The sequence below is a fragment of the Cottoperca gobio genome, chromosome 14 (genome assembly GCF_900634415.1).
Source record: "Cottoperca gobio chromosome 14, fCotGob3.1, whole genome shotgun sequence".
Taxonomy (NCBI): Eukaryota; Metazoa; Chordata; class Actinopteri; order Perciformes; family Bovichtidae; genus Cottoperca; species Cottoperca gobio.
Window position 1 is genome coordinate 11777551 of NC_041368.1, and position 22015 is coordinate 11799565.

General features: G+C 39.8%; 1 protein-coding gene across 2 annotated transcripts; it reads right to left on the bottom strand.

The window, feature by feature from the left end:
* Positions 1-14664: 14664 nt before the first annotated feature.
* Positions 14665-21795, bottom strand: LOC115019157 (protein phosphatase 1D-like). Of its 2 annotated transcripts, XM_029448552.1 has the most exons (7): positions 21104-21795; positions 19716-19944; positions 19397-19521; positions 19102-19283; positions 18722-18949; positions 18290-18377; positions 17076-17212 (listed from the first exon to the last, which is right to left on the bottom strand). In XM_029448552.1, the coding sequence occupies exons 1-6, from the start codon at positions 21624-21626 to the stop codon at positions 18294-18296; spliced, it is 1371 nt and encodes a 456-aa protein (XP_029304412.1). In that variant the 5' UTR covers positions 21627-21795; the 3' UTR covers positions 17076-17212; positions 18290-18293. The 2 variants fall into 2 exon arrangements, with proteins under 2 accessions (XP_029304411.1, XP_029304412.1); XM_029448551.1 differs by lacking the exon at positions 18290-18377 and having other exon boundaries at positions 14665-17212.
* Between the last annotated feature and the right edge of the window lie 220 nt (positions 21796-22015).

Here is a 22015-nt window from a genome sequence, read left to right on the forward strand (position 1 = left end):
GGTTGATTGGTTGGTTGGCTGGTTGGTTGGTTTACATCTCTTTCCCAATGTAAGTCTTTAGTCTTTTTGGGCCCAATGGCATCACGTGAGTGACCCTGAAGTTGTAATTTCATGGTTTGGCCACTTTGTCAAATTGGTTTCAAAGCCTGGAGCTGTTCCTGGAGGCTTAGATGTTGTCAGTGCAGATGTTGCTGTGAGATTGGCAAAGTGCCTACATAATGACATGCTGAAGGACTGCCACATTATAGGACTGAATGGGTTTAGCTGAAAACATGTAATCACCACCAACACCCCACATAATACTTTTAAAATGAATCAGTCAAAGTAATAAATTGTTACGTTATTATTTTGGCTTCCTTCTTTAAATACATTTAGCCATACTTATATCACTAAGAAACGTAGAAATCAAGTTTGAGGTATTGAACTTCAGCAGGTTACTCATGGTCCAGCGGTAGTCCAGTTGATAAATGAGTGGAAAGGCAACTGTGTTTGTGTTTGTGTGTGTGTGTGTATGTGTGTGTGTGTGTGTGTGTGTGTTGTGTGTGTTTGTGTGAGTGTGTGTGTGTGTTTGTGTGTGTGTGTGTGTGTTTGTGTTTGTGTGTTTGTGTGTGTTTGTTTGTGTGTGTGTGTATGTGTGTGTGTGTGTGTGGTGTGTCAAATTACCATAAACAACCAAAAAAAAGGATATTCCGTGCCATCCCAAAGCAAAGAATTAAGATAAACTTAACATTTTAATTTGTCAAATAAGCAATAAGTCCAGAAGCTGCATGCACTGTGCACAGCTGGTACTAATGACTATGACACCATCAAGAGGTGCCAAATTAACAACTATTCAATGCCATGGGGAGGGGCACATATAGACGGAATCGGAGTTTCGAGCTTCCGGTGGAATCGCAATGCATGCTGGTGTGGCGGGCCTAGAAAAGTGAGCACCAACTCTACCAGGGCCGCCATATTGGATTTCTTCTCTGCGTGTTTACATTGTATTTAGCTTATTTTTCAAGCGTGTTTACATTGTATTTGGCTAGTTTTTAGTGTGTAATCATCGCTCTTCTAGTTATGGGACTTGGACACCGACATTGTGTGGTGAAAGGATGTTCAAACAGTGGGAGAAAAGCTAAATAAAAGGGCAGAATCTCATTGTGAGCTTCACAATTGCAAAAATTGTGACTGCAAGCCCCCGTTCGAACTATTACCATTTCCAACAGCACTAAAGAACAATGATAGAAGGCTAGCATGGACCAAAGCTGTAAAGAGACAGGATTACAATGGGAAGTCTTGGGAGCCCAAGAAATCTTTGCGGATTTGCAGTGAGCATTTCATGCAAGGAAAACCAACAAATGAATTCCCTGATCCTGAACTCGACCTGGAGTATGTAGTCTATCTACTTGATTTATATATTGACAAATGTACTTTCTATATATTGAGTTTTATAATAATTAACAAACACAAGTTATGTATATATTTATAATAGCTTACCCTGCAACACAACTGCAATAAGCACTTATGATATCGGCAGTTGTCTTGACTGCGCAGATCCATGCCTGAATGTGGCGTATGGGAAACTTTCATTGAATGAGTACATTTTGCTTTCAAAAAGCAATACTCAGAATCTGCGAGAGGATTGAAAGATATTTGTTTCAACCAGCCAGAGTCAAACAGTCTAAATGCTTTGCCTTCTTTGTATTCGTTCAAAGTTCGTTTATGAAACTCGACATCGTTCCCTGGGGTCAGACATTAAAAATAATGTTATATCGCTGAGGTATATCGGCGGCCAAGAAGTCATGCTGTTGTTTTCATTGACCCAGCCATCCTGCAATGTCAAGGGATCAGGCACTGAAACGCCACTCGGCATAACCAAAAGCTTAGTCTTTTCTTTTTCTGTGATTGCAATTCTTTCGTTAGCTGTTGGTTGCTCCTCAATGCCCATCTGTGATGCAGCAAACACCCTGGCAATAAGCTCGAGTTTTGTTCCTGAAACCTTTAAATTCAGCTTGCGGCAAAATACTTTCAAAGCTTCGACTTTCCACATCTGAACCTCATCATAAGAAAGGAGTTCAGAACTCATTGTAGAGTAGTAGGTTTGTTTACAACACGCTTGAAGAATAAGCTAAATACAATGTAAACACGTAGAGGAGAAATCCAATATGGCGGCCCTTGTGGAGTTGGTGCTCACTTTTCTAGGCTTGCCACACCATGCATGCATTGCGATTCCAACAGAAGCCCGAAACTCCGATTCCGTCTATACCAAGCACACAGTCTAGTTCATCATATTAAGGAGTTTAACTTTCCTCTTGATATTTGGCTCCTACAGTTATAACTTGCGCAGTAGGTCAGTGGTGTAAAAGTAGCCTTTTGTACCATAAAATAAACTGAATAAATAAATGATTCATTCATTATTGCTAATGACTTTATCTAAGTATATTCCACAGTTTTGCCATGTCCCCTCAGAGGCTTATCAAAGCTATTCCTAATGGGGTAGCGAGATTAGGGCTGTAGCGATGTAGAGTTGAGCCAAGGAAACTTCATTCAGACTTGGATGCGATGAGATCACAAACACAGGAGGTTCAATTTAAAGCCCCTGAGCTCCTGGTCTGTTACAGGATGAAGAGCTTAGTGAACTGAGAAGACCTCAGAGTTGAGTTGTTGTCCACAAGAGTGAGATTGTGAATCGCTTTTTTTCCCTTTGTCTTAAAGGTAATTAACTGATATATTTTCGGTTATAGAAGAAAGAAGTTTTGCATTAGATGATTTGTGTCTCGTCAGGCCGAATATCTGTCTTGCGATGACCCTTCTTAACTTTGCTCCATGATTCAGTCTGCATCTGTGCTCCGGGGATTGACCATTGCTGACCCTGCATCCCACAAGATTATCTTAAGATCACAGGAAAAACTATTTCTATTCAGTCAGCCTTTGGGGGTGTAATGTACAACCAAAAACCCAAAGCACATAAGGGTATACTTTAAAATGCAGTAGATTCAACATGCAGTTTAGTGAAAGTTCAAACAGGAAGATTACTTTTCAGTGTCGTGCTCTCCTCTATCCAATTAGATTTTGTCATGTCTGTCAAACTCCTGTTAAATTATAATTATTTTTCTCTTTCTTTATTGTGATCCCCCATTAGTACTCACATAAGTATTGGCTATTTGTCATGGGGTGCACACACATACTGTCAAACACACTTAAACTGAGAAATCACAATTCCTCAAGAATTCAGAGCAAACTACATTTATTTATCTTCTTCATACAAACAAATAGAACTTCTTAATGAACATAAATCCTTGTCTGAATGTCCTTAAATTATATATTGCTCCATCCTGCGCTCTCATGTATTTATTTCCAAGAAAATAGAGTATCAAAATAAATACATTTCTCATTCCCTGCAAAGGCGGATTTTAACTTTGTTGCTGTTTAATGTTGAATTGGTTATTTTCTGGGCCGATGTACGCCGTGCGATATGGCTCAGGTCCAGTCCAGACACTGGGTGGCAGTCCGTACAGATTTGGCTCAAGGCCCCGAATGGACCAAGTACAGAGTTGGGACTGATAGTTTTAGAGGTGCCTGTTCACCGGGCCCTGCCGAGGTGCCCTTGAGGAAGGCACAAGACTCCCACACTGCTCTGCGTGTATACATATAGTAGCTGTCCACTACTCCTAATACTAAGATGGGTTAAATGCAGAGTCTAAATTTCACTGTGTGTGTTGTGATGTGTGACGATTAAGAGTTAATTAAATTCCAATCCTCCATTTCACTACACGAGCTTGTTAGGTCTCACGTCAGATGCTCAATCCTGTCTCTAGACTTACTTCATGATGGTGTCAAGGAGTGGGCAAAATGGATAATATATAGTAAAGTGTGATTCAATAACTATTTTTGACATATCCCCTTCAGATACATTTTGGTCGCTTCAATACACAGGTCTTTATATACAAGCAGTACCACATTTATCAGTGTCATCTCGATGCAACAGTGGGAAACTTAATTGTCATAGGAAAGCATTTTTACACACATATACCATCCATTGTCCTTGTCGTATGGTATTATCTGCCAGTGTGACAGGATCGTGTGTGAAGGCATGGTGGCAGCGGACTGCAGTTCCCATTCAGTCGCACCCTGTCACCAACTCTTGGGCTACTCTGCAAAAGGCTGTGCCAATGTCAATGGCTTAATAGTTTTTGCAAGTTAGCTGCAGTTGTGTGTGTTGTGTTGAGTATGTGAAAGTGTTGCCGTTAAAAGCAGCAGACGCACTGGCAGTGACAGAGGAGGTGTCGGACAGCTCCCATGCTCCAGCACATCCTCCTGCCTTCACTCGCACCTTAATCTAAACTGAAAAGACAACACATTCCAGCAATACAAATGCAGTGACGTGAGAGCTGCCTCCATCGCCAGCAGGGAATTAGGAATGAGATGAGTCAACTGTTTCTTTTTTCACTTCTCCCCTCTGTGTTTTTGCATCTGTGAGCATCTGTGTGTGTTTTTGCACGTGCTCATATTTGGCAGGAACACAATGACAAAAACAGTAAAGGACAAACAGGGACAGCGAGGACGATCAGTCACTCCTTTCTTATCAAATGAAAAGCATTTATTAAACAAGGGCTTTTAAGACTTAAAATAATATGTGCATTTGTCTCTTTCTTATCAGATTTACAGAAATCTATTTTACTTCCGCTCCCATTTTCATCCAGAATACATTTTTCATTTAGATATGTACAATTTTTCTTTTTAGAATTTTATATGCCTTAGTCTAAGGGCCTTATTCAAATTGTTCAACGACACATGCAAAGCAGTAGGTCTTGGGCGCATGGGCTGTTTGAGCATCTCCAAGAGATCCTGCTATTTTGGTGCATGTAGGTGCAATTTTTAAAAGGACTTGTGGAAGTTTTATATATATATATATAAATCGGAGGGCATGGTGATTAATCAATATGCTCTCAGCCAGTCACAACACTGGTCTCATCACTCCAAAACAGCTGTGCCAATCACAGTGAGGCATGGCGAAAACTGTTTAACTAATGCAAAGAGCTTTTCCAGGAAATCATATTGTTGTCTTGGTGGTGCAGAGGCACAATGTGAAGCTTTTAAACATTAATTAATTGGCTACAATAATAATAAAAATGGTTTGGTGAAGCCGTTTTAAGCATTACTGTGTTATAGCTGTACATTTTCTCCAAGTATTTTGTTTGCTGTTGTTGTTAAAAGCATCAGATTAGCGGCAGATAGACACGGTTCTGAAACATCTAATCTCATTGCAAAGTGTAAGACCCCAGAATACAGAAGACTTGCTTTGCTCTGCCTCATTTGAATGAACCACCCACCTTACCTGAACCCTAACCCTCTCCTCACACCTGCACACCATAATACCACACAGATGGGACAAAGCAAATTTCAAGGCCATGAAAATATCAAATGATCAAACCGCTGCCACAAAAATAGGGCTCCAAGAGTTAAACATTTTTACACCTGAAGTGAATCAAAGACAGCATATTGCTTTATATTTTTATTGACTTATAAATCAATTCAATGTAGCCTATTCACATATTTTTTGTGGAAGTTATTTGTGTATTTACAGATCCGTTTTATATTTGGAAAACATTTTATTGAGTTCAAAAGGTTTTTTGTATTCGTGGAAGGTGTTTTACTACATATTACACATTTACACTTGGATTGTCGATCTGTTCATACAAATAATATTGAGGCATATCTATCTTCCTCTTTCTTAGTTTGTACATTTCTCCCTAGATCTTCTCCATATGGTAGTGTGCTGACATTGAGAAAAATAAATAAAATCCTTGTAGTCCTCTAACCTAACTGGAAAATGTGTTGATGGTCAGCCAAGTGAACATATAATGGCTTTATTATGAGGTATAAAGACTGATTGACAGACAGTGTGTGTCCACATTTCACTTAAGGAATACTGCACGTAGGGCAGGGGAGAATAATTGAATTCAGCATTACGGTCACGTTAAAATTGATTTTTACTTTCTTATATCTGATTATTTGTTCTTAACACACATATTACCGATACTGATTTATGAGATTAAGGTCTGCACACTGTTTGTTCAAATCAGTGGGATTAATAATAGACCTCGTAAAACCCAGTGAGCATTGTGTTTTATGTGCGCACTGGGTGTCAGGCCGGATAACACTTTTCACCTCTGTTTCACAGCGATGACCCTCTATGGCGTTATAATCCAGGCTTCAGAGGTTCGATCAGAGTAAGAGCATTATAAGCTATGGGAGGTCAGATAGACGTCAGCAAATGATGAAGGACACATTAGCCTGTACTTTAACACAAAGAACAGTGCTCCGCCACATACGCCATAAACATCTTAGCACGTCACGTTGGACAGCTAATCATCGTGTCACCATTGTCCCTACGAAATCTCCTTAGGTCTGACAGCTAAATATTGTGTCCTACTCGAAGCTAAGGTCAGGGTTTTTCAAACATTTCGATGCATTTCCCCCAAAATATGTAAGCATGTTTGCTTTTGTTGTACCAACTAAATAAAGAAAGTAAAGGCTAACATCCAAATAACTTTTAGTCCCACCCTTTGTTAGATAGAATATATAATCTAGCAGTATTGACACACATGCCAAACGTTAATGGATCATACTGGTTCTTGCCTCAATTCACCAATAACCAAAAATGTGCAATATTTATGTCCTAGCATGTTTTCCCATACACTGGTAAATTACTAACACCATCCTTACACCTTGACAAGGCAAGCTGTCTTAAATCTGCCCTTAATGTGTGTGAGGTGAAATAGATTTTTCAGGGAAACAGCCACAGGACTTAAAGACAGCTAAGAATCTTAACCTCAACAAACCTCTAAATCCAGCTCCAAAATGAGAACATACAATCCGTAGGTCACATCTCTCACCCTACAAGTAACGCTCGTTAGACAAAAATAATCCTGACTCAAAGTCCACTTACTGTGAATACTGGAAGGCAGCCATTGTTTTGTTTTTTGTTTTTTTATTGGTGCTTTTCCTATTAGTAAACAGTATTTTCTCAAATACATATACACAATAATGCCATATAAACATTATGTATTTGGTAGAAATGTATATATACACACACATATATATTTATATGTAATACAAAAATGGATAAAAACCTGGACAGCCAGCTTTACTAAGGTACACGGTGAAAAAATGGAAAAGGGGGGTTGTTCAATTTACAAATGTTTGAAGAAAAATATATGAAATAATTGTGTAGTATACACTAAATGCAGTGTATACTACACACTTATTTCATATATTTTTCTTCAAACATTCAAACATAGAATTCTTATAATCTTTAAGGTTGTAAATTCTATTTATCTCAATTACGTTGAGATGAATTAAAGAAGTTTGTTCTAAATGTCCCGCCTCCTGGGAACAGGCTCAACAACAGCTCGGCCGTTACACCATTTTCTCTCTCATGTAGCTGCCGGAGCTCTTTACACAGTGAAGGTAATTACAACTTATCAAATCTGTAGTTAAAGATGGTCTATTAGGATGCAGTATGTTTATCAAGCTGTTATCCAGTTTATCTGCCAGGTAGCTACTTGAGCTATCGTTAGTTATGTTGCTGCTAATGTTAGCTAACTACTATCCATGCTAACATTAGCCCTCAAATATATTTTAAAGCCTCCTCTCTTAACGTTAATGTTTCAAAATAATGTGTGCAAAAGATTTATAGATTTATGGAACAGTCTTAAATCAATATTAAATCGTTTTTATTTAAAGCTAATTCTGAACTGCATTGTAAGGTTAATCAAAATATTCAAGAAGGGTTAGGGTTAGGGTTAGGGTTAAGGGTGAAATACAATTATTTGAAATTAGATTTTATTATCGTATTGATTGTTAACATCGGATAAAAAATAGGATGTAGCAGCAGCAGAGCTATTACAGGTAATTAACAGAGGCAAATGATCATTTAAACAAGCACAATCATAGCATAAATTAATATTTGAAACCAAATAAGACAAGAGACAAGCATTTGGGAAATTATTCAGCTGCTATACCAATCAATACCTGTCAATTTTACATCAACCTACTAACTTTTCATTGTAGATACATTGGTATTAAATGTTTTCTAATGCTCTACAGTATTTTTATGTCTGTTACTATTGTTGTTTTCAGATAAATGACAACTTTGTGTATTATCCCATTCAGTCCAAATCTCTCTGGCATCCTGGATTAGTAAAGAGAGGACAGATAGGAGAAACACTAGAGAGCGTGACAGCTCCCATGGCTCAGGTAAGAATGCATTCGGACTAAACAGTGGTACCTTGTTGTACACATTGTAACATGGGATTGAGAAATAAGGATTCTAACCAAATAACTCTTTTCAGCTGCTCAGTCTTGTCCAGGACGACTATGTTCATTTTAAGATGAGAAGCACAGGACTCAGTACGACGCGATGAGTCCAATTCATTAAAGTTATTAAAGAGTCTTTGTTTCAATTGTTATGCTCTAAAAAACATCCCCATTTATGAAAACCACACAGAACAAACCAGTCGACTACTTAAAAGTCAATATGGTAGGGATCTTCCATTTTTTAGAAACTGATCTCTAAATGGGTCAGTCCTGGCATCACTGATAACTCAAAATAGAAGTCAAGAGAAACACTGACAACCCGAGGGGGATTTGGCACTAAAGCACTGTAACTGTAAGATACCCGCATGATTTTTTTTATTCCTGATTTTCTAAATTAAACCTGATATTATCTTTATTTTAATTTTGGAACAAGGTCTGTGGATGTTTCCCTCCATGTCTTACAGTGTAGTCGTGTCATGAGTAGATATGGCAGGTGTATATTTCATGTTATGTTTAGGAAAGGTTTCACCTAAAGTTGCTCCCTTCAGACTCTATCTCCTCATTTTGCAAATGCACATTCCTGACTATACTGACTTTAAAGTTGAATGCAGACATTTGGATAATATTTATAGTGCATATGTTTTATTATTCATTATTTTCTCATATTTCTTTGTTTCGTGAATGTGCAAACTACAGGTTGCAGATCATGAAGCTCTCATACAGGGCGACCACTAAGGCGACCACTGAGGGAATAGATGTTATCAAAGACCAGGATGGCAGTGTATACTCCGTCAGACGTCGGACTGTCCTTGGAGTCAAGATGGTGCTGCAAGATTTGGATATCTGCATTTGCGGCCATTTAGTTTGAAGCTAAACTTCCCTCCTGAACTCAAGTACATCTTTAAAGCACTCCAGAAGTTTGTCACGGAGCTGGAAAGCAATCATGTCTCCAGGATCAGTATTGAAAACTGGGCTCTATGTGATATGCATTGTAAAGGCTTTGGACATGCACTTCAGTTCATCTCACATGGATTTGGACTTTCTTTTCGTATGTTACCCCCCTCCTGCTTATAACGTTTTCTTTGTTGTCGTTCCATTTAGATGTGTAGTGTTCTTCTTTGGGTCTAACTTCATGTTCATTTTATTGTCCTGATATGTTCCTGCATATTCTTTGACCAAATACAAGTTATTTGTGTGCAAGAAATGTGTTGTTGTGCTTATTGCCACAGTTGCTTTTGAAAAATGTATAGCAATAAATGTTATTACAAAATACTTTAATCAGAAACACTTTAACCTGGAAACGACAATACATTTGGATATAGTTAATTTAAATATTTATTTATTTTATATATTTTTCGATGTATGGGATGTGATATTAGGTATTGGAAATCACATGTTTGATAGTAATTTATCATGTGTTAATATTTTCTTCATAGCTTGTCTTTCATGTGTCATGCACATGCAATACTTAACTAATTTAAAACACAAGAATTGTAGCTTCATAATTATATAATGTAAATCTCATAAAATAGAAAATAAGTCAATCCATTTCATTTTACATGATTTAATGATCTCAGATAACACAACTGAAATGTGTTATCTAACTTGATCCTGCTCCCTTGATGTTTTTTGACAGCTAACAATGAGGAACTCTAAAGAAAATTCTCCACTATCCACATGAGATGAAACCTTTTCAAGATTCAAAGATTCAAAGGCTTTATTGTCATATGCACAAAAGCTACAAGGTAGTTGTTGTCAATGAAAATCTTATGTCCCAGGCTCCGCTAACAATACAAAATACATTTCACAGATAATGGTTTGTCATAAAGTTTCCACTGCATGGTACTGCTCTGCTCTACTCGACTTTACTCAATTTTGGTATCAGGTTCTATTTAATTTCCCACAGTGAATGGTACCCCCTTAGTGTAGGCAGGATTCTCAGCTGATCACCGCATTACGGGCTACTTTTTTCTTTTAAATCTGCGTCAAATGAATACAAAATTGCGGTCACTATTGACAGCAGCTTGGCTATTTAATGATCTTAACTCCACTTTTCTACTGCCGGCTCAGCTTGCTTGTAGCCTCGACTGAGGTGGTACCAAAAGAGTAGAGCCTTGCCGTACCATACAGTGGAAATGCAGCGTTAGTGCCCACAATTCACTTTTAGGTCAGCCAAAGTCCACCTGTCCATAATGTAATGGGAGCATTAGTTGTAGTATTGTGGCACCTGAGCATGTTGACACCTGGCTGAGAATTAAATGGATGTAGTGATCAGCAGACAATCCTTCTCCTCTCTAACAGTTTACTCGTTCCAGGAAAAGGGATCGTGTCTAGAGAGCTGAGGATAGTGAATAAGCCAATTGAAGCCATCTGTATCATGCTTTTTGCTTAGGAACAGCAAACCGGAATTGTAACAATGATCTTGATGATTTTGGGTAAATGTTGTCCTTTGCATGTCAAAGAAGATCTTTTTTTAAAATCTTTTTTTATCCATGGGATCGAATGTATTACTTTCAAACGGCTTCACGGGACATCATTTTGTAAACAAAATATGTACAAAAATAGCCTTTGTCTGCCGATGTGGAGCATTTATACACGTGTAGCGATAACACATCCGCACAGGCTACACTCGTGTATTCTCGCTTCCCTCTCAGTCCGGCAGTGGCTCAGTCAGAAGCTTGGACTGTGAGCCGTAGGGTTGCTGGTTCAAGTCACCAACCAGACCTAAAAAAAAAGGAGTGTGACTGCTACTTGGAGAGGTCCCAGTTCACCTCCTGTCCTGCAGTGGTGCCCTTGAGCCAGGCACTGGACATCCCCCTTCCCCCCTCACTCCCATTGCTCCCTGGGTGCTGTACATTAGCAGCCCACTGCTCCTAGTAGTAGGATGGGTTAAAAGCAGAGAACAAATTTCACTGTGTGTGCTGTGTGACCATTAAAAAGAGGGTTTCATCCCTCCGATTCTATACCAGAGCATTTAGGTAACTGTCCTTCAAGATAGTGGGTCTCGATCGATTTACGAGTCACGTGATCGGGGAAGAGGGATAATGGGACGATCCCGAGGTCTACCTAACCAGATTAATTGAAAACACCTGCGTGTGTGTGCAGGGCCCATAGTTATTGTATTTGTTTCTCAAAGTGCTGTTCACACATAACATAGCCTACATAACGAACACGAAATGACCATGTGATGTATAACATAACATAAAAAAAAAAAAACCCATTATAGTCCTTTTTGTTGGACATAGGGTGCATATTAAGTTCACTCCATGACACTTTCTCAGATTACGTTCACTCTGTGCACAGACAAGAGTGACTTTGAGCTGCAGGCAATTGGGTTGAGTGTCCCTGTGAGTTTTTGTCTGTGAGCAAGAGAGTGAATAAGTGAGTGGACTGAGATATCAGGGGGAGAGAAAGAGGTGGTAGAGGGAGGCGCTGGACCGTGAACAAGCTGTGAAGCGGAAAGGGAGGCTGATGACTGAGGCTGTATTAGGGGTGAAGGTGCAATCCGTCTAAATGAGTGACTCTTGTCTGAAGTGCTATCGGGAAAGTCCATGTGACCCTGGTCAACAACACAGACCATCCAGTTCGGAAGGCGTCAATGTGGAACCAGACCTCATGACCTGCCACAAAGGGAAGCCATTGTGTTGCAACAAGTCCCCCTATTCAGCAACAATCGTCAAGATCAGCTAAGAAGCATAACTAGAAACATTCTGAGTCATCACGAGATGCCTGTAAACCACACCAGTGCCACAAAGCAGGACCATAAAGGCAAATTACAACAGGATACTTGTCACATAAATAAAATATGAAAGGATTGTAAGTCTGGGAATGTCTGAGTCCAATCTTTTAAAAGAGTGAAATATGAAAGGAATCATTTTTATGATGAAAACAGTATTTGATCACGATTGTGCCTGCCTTCTTTGAGTCAGAGCAAGTGGAGAAAAGGAGGGCACGTCACCTCCCATCATCCAGAGAAGTCTTTCTCCTCATAGCACTTACTCTAGAGCCTCCCAAGAGTGTCAGAGGGCAAGCCATTAAAGGCCTGCTGAAACACTACTGATACTGTCAGATGGAGACAGGAGACATGGGAAGGAACAAGTTAGGCAGACTCCTCCAAAGGCTGTGACACTCTCACAGCTCTCACCGCTCTCACTGCTCCTGCCCATACTAAGAGTGTTAAGGTGCCAGATGAACATCGGACTCATTTAATAATCAAACTTTCATGGGATACTGATGCACGGAATAAAGCTTTGTATAAATATCTGTTGTACAGGTTATAGAGACCATTGGTGGATGAGACAATGGGCTCCTGGGCAAAAAGGTCCCACTACTTCTACGTACTAGGAGCAGGTCACGCAGACTTTATGGATGTTTAGCCTCTTTTTGTTGTGGTTTTGTATCTCCTTGAAGTTGCTTTTTTGTAGTAATTTTGAGTCTCTTTGTGGTCATCTTAAGTGTGTTTGCAGTTGCAGTTATTTTGCAGTCATTTTGCATCCCTTTGTAGTTGTTTTGTGTCTCTTTGTGGTTGTTTTCCCTCTTTTGATAGTTGTTGTGAGTCTCTTTTTGTCTCTTTGTCGACATGTAATCAACAACTAAAGAAGAAGAAGCTAACGGGACTGGGTATTTGTTGGACACACCAGAACCCCTGAAATATTGGCCGTTGTCCCCAGAGGTTAAATTGTCGCCAGTGCCGAGATTGGCCTCAGCTGTCAGCTTTGTATTTAGTGCTAATAGTGCACACTCGCATGCTAACACATTAAACTAAAATGGTGAACATGGTAAGCACATGTGTTAAACTTCAGCATGTTTGCATTGTCAATGAAGAAAAACCAATTCCTGAAAATATGCGATCTCCCTCCCATGTGTTCTCTCACCTTACAACATGGGACCTTGTGCAGGCTCCTCTGGGATCATATTAACAAAACCAAGGATGGAAAACCAACTAAGGAGACCTCTTGGGACAGCACATCACAACACAGCACAGCCTTTGGAGCCACAACTGATAAAATTGTATTAAATCCACTATTTAACTATAATCTGAAAAGAGGTGGGGAAAGAAAAAGCCCAGACCCACTAACCTGTATTCTGATCAGGGGTCTGTCAAATTCAATCTTCCCATTAAAATCCACTATACTGTCATGATTATGGTGAAGAGAAAGGTGTTTCACAGTTGGCAATGTAAGAAATGGGGTGTCAGAATGTATTTCCTCTCTGAGTCCGCCTCTAATTTGCTGTGATAAAGCTTATTTGTAGGAAATAGGAGGGGGGAGTAGAGGGAGAGGTGGAGGACAATGATACGCTCCACTGGCTGATGTAAAATGACAGACCGTCTGCAGTAAGAGGGGAATGTTGCATGTTAGGCAGGTCAGCAGATGCTGTGCTGACAGTCAATGAAATATTCAAGTCGAGAGACTGTTATTATGGATCTGATGTATGTAATTTCTCAGAAACAGACCCTGGGTCTGTAATGTGTTCCTAAAGTTCCTTTTTGGCACAAAGACATCATATCACAAGAAAACATGACCGGGGATGTTCTTCATTTACCTTTATGTTAGTCAAGCTTTCAAGCCCACCAATCTCATTAGCACTGACCTCATTTCTTTCAGTATAATAGCCAATGACAAAACCTTTCTCTAACAATTACAACAGACATTGGAGTGTCCCACGAGCTTCTTATGCTCACTTTTAGGAAAGGTGGGACACTCTATAAAGATCAATTATTGTGTACCAAACAGTCCATATACTGGGTAATATTCAGCATAAATACAATTAAATATCAAAAATTGTTCCTATTCAAGTGGATGTATTAAAATAGTTTAGTATGACCCAGTAATAGGAGACATTTATGCTTCCCATTTGTCAGCAACTTCTTAATCTTTGGCTGTATGTCTTCTTTAATATAGTTAGAAAAATACAGGAAGTGAAAAACATTTGCAAAAGTCAACTCAAGGCCCGATGACTCGCTTGTTCCTGAGCTTTTGACTTTATAAACATCAGAAAATGGAGGTTGCTCAGTTAGTCAAATCACTTTGTGGACTTCTCTTCTGTGTTGGTGGAGCTTGACAAGTCATTATTAAACATTGGAAACAGCAGTTGACAAAAAAACAATCTCAACTCATGGTCCTCTTACTTTGTTGGGACTGGAATTGATATCATGCAAATGCATCCTTGAACAAACAGTTTAAAGTTAACCCCACCTAAATATTCTGTCATTTTCAACCACATTTTACACAACAAAGCCGACATTTGATGCGCTATGTATGTCACCGACACGGATTTATGGAATTTAAATGTTAGACATCAGACCATCTGATTAACCAAACACTGTGTGTGTAACAAGATATTGAAGAGACTAGTTACTGTAGACACACAACTGTTTAATCCCATTACATTACTGCCATCTACTGGAACAAGCTGTACAAATTTGAGCATAAGTATTACCTCTATATTCAAGCTACACAGTAGCTGAAGGCATTATAAACACGGTTGTATTAACAAAGTAGTTGATGGACAAGTTACTTTACGAACCAGAAACATGCTAAAGTCATTAATCATAGTCATGAGAACAGTGCCACACACTGGGCTAGATATAGTTTGAACAACATAGACACTGTAACATATATATAACAGCACCAATTAGAAAATGAGAACTTTATTACAACACACAGACACTGTATATCCAGTCACTTTCAACGCATGTAGCTTATACAGTTAGTCCTGAAAACTGGTTGCGGTGGATATAAAGCCAGACCCCAAAAAGTATTTGCCATTGTCAAAAACAAACCACATGCCAATTAACATCCATTACCTCTGGACACTTCACAACATACAGAGTAGATTGGAGCATGCCAGACTCCTGAAATAAAAACTAGAACTTTGCATAATAATGTACTGTACAAACTTATATTGCATATTGACGTACTGCACAAAACCAACAAACTGCTCCGACTGAAAAAACATTAGTTTAGTATTCTGTAGTGTGGATGGTAAAATTACATGGGTGTAGAACTGGAGGTGCATGATGAGTGGTTGAAGCTGGGCCACAGCCATACTGACATTAATAAATCCTCAGCCGTCCCCAAATATGAAAACCTGTGAAAAGCACCTCTTGATTCGTTTGTGCTAAGGCAACCATGACACGTTGATGTAAAAGGAAGGCAAACTAAACATCAGGTAAAACAGTTAGTGAGCTGCCATGTTAACAACAGTTAGAACTTTGGACACACCATGAAACACTTCCTGTATAAAGGTGTGTTATGTGCAGATGTTATGGGAGCAAACCAAACAAAACACATGAAAACACAGATAAAAGTCTTTATGAATTGAAGTAAATGGGGGGGGGGGGGGGCCGCACATGTGCATATTACCTCAAAAGTTACTTATTATTTTCTAAAAGAATTCATACTAACACAGGGGTGAGTAATTGATATACAAATGGTAAGTTTGTGGGTGAAGTATTCCTTTAAAATTAACTGGATGTTATACAAGCTAAAGTCAAGGGCAAAGCCGACTCTAAACCACCTTCCAGTGAGGCACAGATATTGATCTTGGCTTTCACATCAGCAGCACCCGATACAGTACCAATACCCATTGGCCAAATCGGGTTTGGACTGGATCAATCGGCAGCAAAAAGTACCATCAAAAGGTCAATTCACTAAACCACATGGATAAATAGCACTAGGGAAAGTGAGAGAATATATTTTATAGTTTTTTTCCTCCCTCTGATTTGAGTGAACTGACCCTTAAACACCTCATTACAGGCTATGCATAAGATACACCAATTAGCCGAGTAGCAATTGTGATCATGACAGTACATAACTAGCCACTTAAAAGACGTAAAACAAAAAAATAAAAGGACTTAAAAATCAATATGCTGATAATTACCTCAGGCCATTGATTGTGACATTTTTCCATTATGCTGCACGCTACAGTATTACCACTACCAGGGACTTCTATTGCACCCGCATAAACAATAAAATAAACCCCTAACAATGACTTAGTAGCACATTTCATCTAAGAGGAAAGCTTCCAAACAACTGGTCTGAGGTATCGACCCCCATGACGGAAATACTGGCATGTTATAGCATCCAACAAGTAAAAACAATCTAAAATAGTTTGATAAAACAGTACATGTGTGACAATATTGTTGAACTAATGTTATTGGAGTGATCCATCTTCTTCAAAACACATCTTTTGGATATACTATACATACCCATAAGTATGAAAATAGATTGTGTGGATATTGAATGGATCTAAAATTGCAGCAAACACTCAAATTTAGAGGACGGGGCAGGAGGAAGAGCGAGAAGATAACCAGCGACACATTTAAAATCTTACATTTCTCACATATTAACAAAAAAACAAAAGACTTTGTATAAAAAGTATACATCTAGGATTAGGCCTGTGGCACACTTGATACATGAGCAAAGTCGACACGATGCAGATGATCCTTCTCGCCTCGAGGCAAAAAAACACTGTTTCTATAAGACAAGATTCAGCACACGCACAAGGCAGCGTTGTGTTGCTGTGGCAAGATGCTGCTGTCCTCAGAGGAGCTTCTCTTTAGAGCCAGAGTTTGACGGGATAGTTCATTTTTTACATTGCCATTCTCCCGGGGGAAACCTTTGCCAGAGGACCGGGGACCTTGAAGTTCAGGGAGGGCGTGCGGAGAACGGCGAGACCTTTTTAACGGAGGAGTAGGAGCAGCGCAGTCCATTTGGGTTGTCGAGTCTTGCTTTTCCAAAACATTCACCGAACCGTCTGAGGGGGGCGGTGCGGCCCTCGCGGAGTCAACGTTAGGTAAGAGCTGTGCGGTGGCACAGAAAGCAGCTTCATACAGCCCAAATGCCTGCTCCAGAGCTGTGGAACTTTGTTTGAACGGGGAGGAAACATTCGCTGCATCGCTCCGCTGAAATCAAACAAATACAAAAATGTGATTAAAATATCAGAATAAATTATATAATAATATAATATAATATAATATAATACACACATGTTAATCTTAATCTTTTTTTGGCAAGAAAAAAAACTATCAAACACAACTTGCTATTCATGAATCTCAAATGAATAAATGAGACAAACAGATGAAAGCTGTTACAAATGGACAAAGACTATGAAAATGAACAATAGTTTTACAAACAATATTGGGTTAAGATGTGTTCAAATGGTTCTACGTTAAGCTTTAGTTGTGCTGCATCCACAGGTGGCACTGTAGATTGTAGAAAATGCAGACACTAACTGTAGATATGTCACTTAAGTTTTTAGGTGTGCTACAGGAATAAATGTGTTATTGCGCTAAAGCTGGGGTATTTGGTAGGTAGAGGCATCGTCAGTCCTCTCCATCTTGTAGCTATTCACTTTAAAAATATATATATATATAATGAGTCTGTTCAAAAGTATTATTGGAGGCAAAATAGGCAAAGAAAATCCTGGTCCTCTTTATAGAGTTTATAGAAAATACAGACCTAGTGTTCTGCCTTTTATCATAAATATTGGATGAGGAGACAGAATTAAAATATTCTTAAAAATATTGTTTGTGCCGTTTGTTCATCAAATAGTAATTTAGGCAAGCCATCAACAATATTATTATTCTCACTTGGTATACATTAAGACATTAAAAGGGTGTGATTTTAAGCTCACTGTCTCCCTCTACTGGCTAGAGTGGGAAGAACGTTTAAGGTGGCACTGGCGATGGGAACCATCTTTAACTAACAAAGTCATTGGCTCTGTCGCTTTCATTTCTAAATACTGCGCGAACACATTTAAATAAATAATAAGTAATCTACAGGTCTCTTATAGCAGCACAATATCAACGCCAGTGTAATCAATGCTCCCCGGCAGAGAGAACCAATCAGCTGTAAGAGAAGTGTGTCACTGAATGTTTGCCACCAGGTTCAACAAGACAAGCCTGGCTATTCAGCTAATAGATCATAGAAATACTTGGCTGGTATTATTGCTGACACTTAATTACATGTTTTACAGTCACCTCACTACCACTCCAGGCATGGCCATCCCTCATGATCTTCTCCATATATCTCATCTTCTTCAAAAAACATGTCATCCTCATGCTCCTCCTGTTGGCCCCGAAAACAAAGAGTGACTTGTTGAAACCAATGGTTCACTGCTAGAAACGGGCTAGTATGACCTCACGTCAGCAGGCGACTACAAACTTTCAGATTTTTAACTGGTGAAAGTTAAACAAAATGACAATAAAAAATGGACTGGGATATAGAAAAAGAACAATATGGTGAATAGCAAACAACAAACAAACACATAAAAATATTCAGTACATATTTTGTTCTTCCCCAAGTGTGGTCAATCCCCCAGCAGTGACCGACTCCGCATTTGCAAAATATAAACTAAGTAGTATTTTTTTTTTTTTTTAAATGGTACCTCACAACAGAGCTATGGCACTGACCTGTGGGATCGCACATGTGTTATAAGTAGTTCCTGGGAACGGAACATGGTCCATTCCTGTAAACATGTCAACGACAATCTCATCTCGATGCATAGGGATAGGTGGGCCTCCGCGCTCCTGTAGGGCCAGGACGATAACGGTTGTGTTGTCTGCACGGAGCATGCGTTCCTTCCAAAACAGTAGAGCTGTGCAGCCCAGCCGGCGGGCGCAGGACATTCCCTTTGGTCCCTAAAAGCAAAGAGAAGCAGCAGAAGGAGAAAGAACAATGTCAATGTGTATTTTAGATGTTTTCTTTCCACTACTGTGAAAGAAGACGCTGTAGTGTCTTGAAACACTTCTCGAAAAAGCTGTGGCGGTGTATAACTTGTACAATTACATACCACCATTTTGTCATGGCTATAACACATATTGACAGCATTCTTGGGTGGCATCATATTCCACAGCCCATCACTGCCGAGGATGATGAAGTGATGCCGACTGGGGTCAAGGGTCATCACGGTGGTATCGGGCTCTGGAGAAACCACAAACTCCCCACTGTAGAAATCGTAGCTCCACAGATCACCTTTTAACAACACAACAAAACAAGAAATTATCAAATTTGGTGGAAAGTATAACTCATATAAACCAATATTAGGGTACGGACACTAATCCCGACAAACCGGGTGTCATCTTTACCGAGGGACCGGGCCACAGCCAGGAAGGGGATCTGGTCAATGACGGTACTCCTTCTCACAGGGCCGTTATGGGTCAGCCTGGGCCTCTTCCACACAACACGGTTCACCCCAGATTTCTTCATTACGCTACGGTTTACACGAACGACACAACACACTTCAATACAAGAGCCCGTTTTTAAGCTCGACGACAGGAAATACAGCATTGTTGAAAGGAACAAGTGCAAGAACATATCTGCCCTGTTTGACAAAGCCCCTGGCCTTATATTACAAATAAATCTCGGAAAGAAGAAGTCTACGGAGGTCCTTGTTCACCAACTCACCTGCCACCAAGCCGCTCAATCCTTTCTTTTTCTTTAGGAAGTTCAGGTTTATGGTCTTGTGTTATTTCAAGCGCCTGGAGCGTGATATCAGAGTCATTCTCTCGCACTCCAACCACTACTGCCGAATCCCCCACATGGGCAACAAACATGTGAGTCCCGCGGATCACGATCACGCTGGCTGTGGTGCCTGATGTACTTGGCAGGCCGGTAATAGTTTTTGGCCACTCCGCTGGAAGATAAAAAGATAATAAAAGGAAACGTTAACTTAACTCACTGACGTGATCAACGTTTGTAAGGAAAACAATGTGTGTAGTATCAGTCAGGGTAAACACACAATTGTTTCATTGCATCACAGATAAGACTTATCTTTTTTAAGTGGACATTTTATTGAGTGAATAAACAAACAAACAGGTAATCATAAACCATCAGGTCCTCCCGCATGAAGGATACAAACAAAACAAATAGCAACATTGAGTGAGTCGGTTCTTTCTTACATAAGTTTGTTTAAGCAGGTTCTATTTGTCTACCATGAAAGTGAGCAAGACAGGTTTGTCAAGTCCCTCATGAGAGAATATTTATGACTATACCGGTAATGGAAATTCACTACAATCAACTTATTGTGGGATTTTTACACTGAACTGATGTTGTTCACTCCCTAATCACGATCACATAACACTAGATAGAAGATAGATTCTGCTAGCCAGCGATCAAAGCGGTTTCATAAAGCATGATGGCCACATAAGCCAGGCTTACTTGAGTAAATCTGCCTTATTTTGCAGACATTTGGTTTCATAACAAAGGACAGAGGGTGTCGTATCCTGTACAGTCTGTAAAGCACACTGAGACAAATGTATAATTTGTGATATTGGGCTATACAAATACATTTGATTTGATTTGATTAAATACGTTTGACCCATGTTACCAAATAAATGTATCCCTGTAGGGTAGTCTCATGCTGTTTAGGCTAGTTTTCAGACATAGCTTCAGCCTCCTTTTTCGACCCAATTCCTGATTCAGTGCCCCTTTCTACAAACCCTGTCTGCAGAAATATGTGAAATTATATTTCAAATTACAGGAAAATCTACTCTGTTTTTAATATTTTATTTAAACCCTCATTTTTATGTAATGCTGCGATGAAAACATTAATCAAAGCTATATTGTAGGGGTTATGTTAACTCTGACAGCTGTGTTGTGGTGAGATGACGGCTCACTGTGTTGATTTGTAATGGGGTGGACCAGTTGCCAGGATTGGGCATCACCATACCAGCTGAGTAGGAGGCTGCCTCATGTGACACAGTTTGCTAGTGCTGAGACTGTGACAACACTAATTATAAGCAATGGGAAGCAATACATAAGAGGGAAATAATACAAGTAGACTGTAGACTTACGTAGCTCTTTCCACATTGCATGGTGACAGGCGATGAACCCTTTCTTAAGAGCAGCACACACTTCACTGTGATCCTTCGACCAAAACCCCCGCTGCCTTTTCAATATGTCCCACAGATTCTCTCTCGCGAAATGAGCCGCTTCTCGACCTCCGTGGCCATCAAAAACTGCGAAAAACGCCACAGACTTCCGAGTGTCGACTGCATGCTCTGCGATGTTCCCCTCCGATGCCGGAGCACTGTTGTTGCCACTGTCCTCAGTCGGCAGACTCTCTACCCACATTGCAGAAACCGGGCCGGATTCGGCTGCAACGTTATGGTCATGTGTCTCATTTTCAGTCTGTTTTGTGGGTTCACTCTCCGCCTTCCCTTGTCCTCCATGTCCCTGAGACTTTTGATAATCTTCGCTTAGCGACGACGACTGCGTCGGCTCGTACTCGATTCTTATATCGACAACATCCTCCATGTATTTCCTCCCCCCTTGCTCGGAAAATGCACTCATACGAAATATTATTCCATCGTCCATGATTGTGAACGCCTAATGGTAATTATCTAAGCAAGGGCACATGTAGTTGCTAAATGTAGCTTGGAAGCTAAATTTTTTGAACCGAGTTTGCCGCGATTGTATGGCCGAAGGCTTCCTTCCTTTTTGTTTATCTTCTCCGAAACGTCCCGCTGTACGTAATGACGTCCTGTTTTCACATCTATCAACTTTTCAACCACGCACGAAACGCCTGACTATTATGCTCCGTTCATGGGCACTCGAAGAAATGGGAAATAACAATTTTATCACATAACAGACCACAAAATAACTCTTGAATGTGACTCATTTGATGATATCATCCTTCATTTGTCATAAACAAATCCCAGCTGCTTTGCTTTCGCATTAGTATGGTAAGTTGACTCAGGAGAACT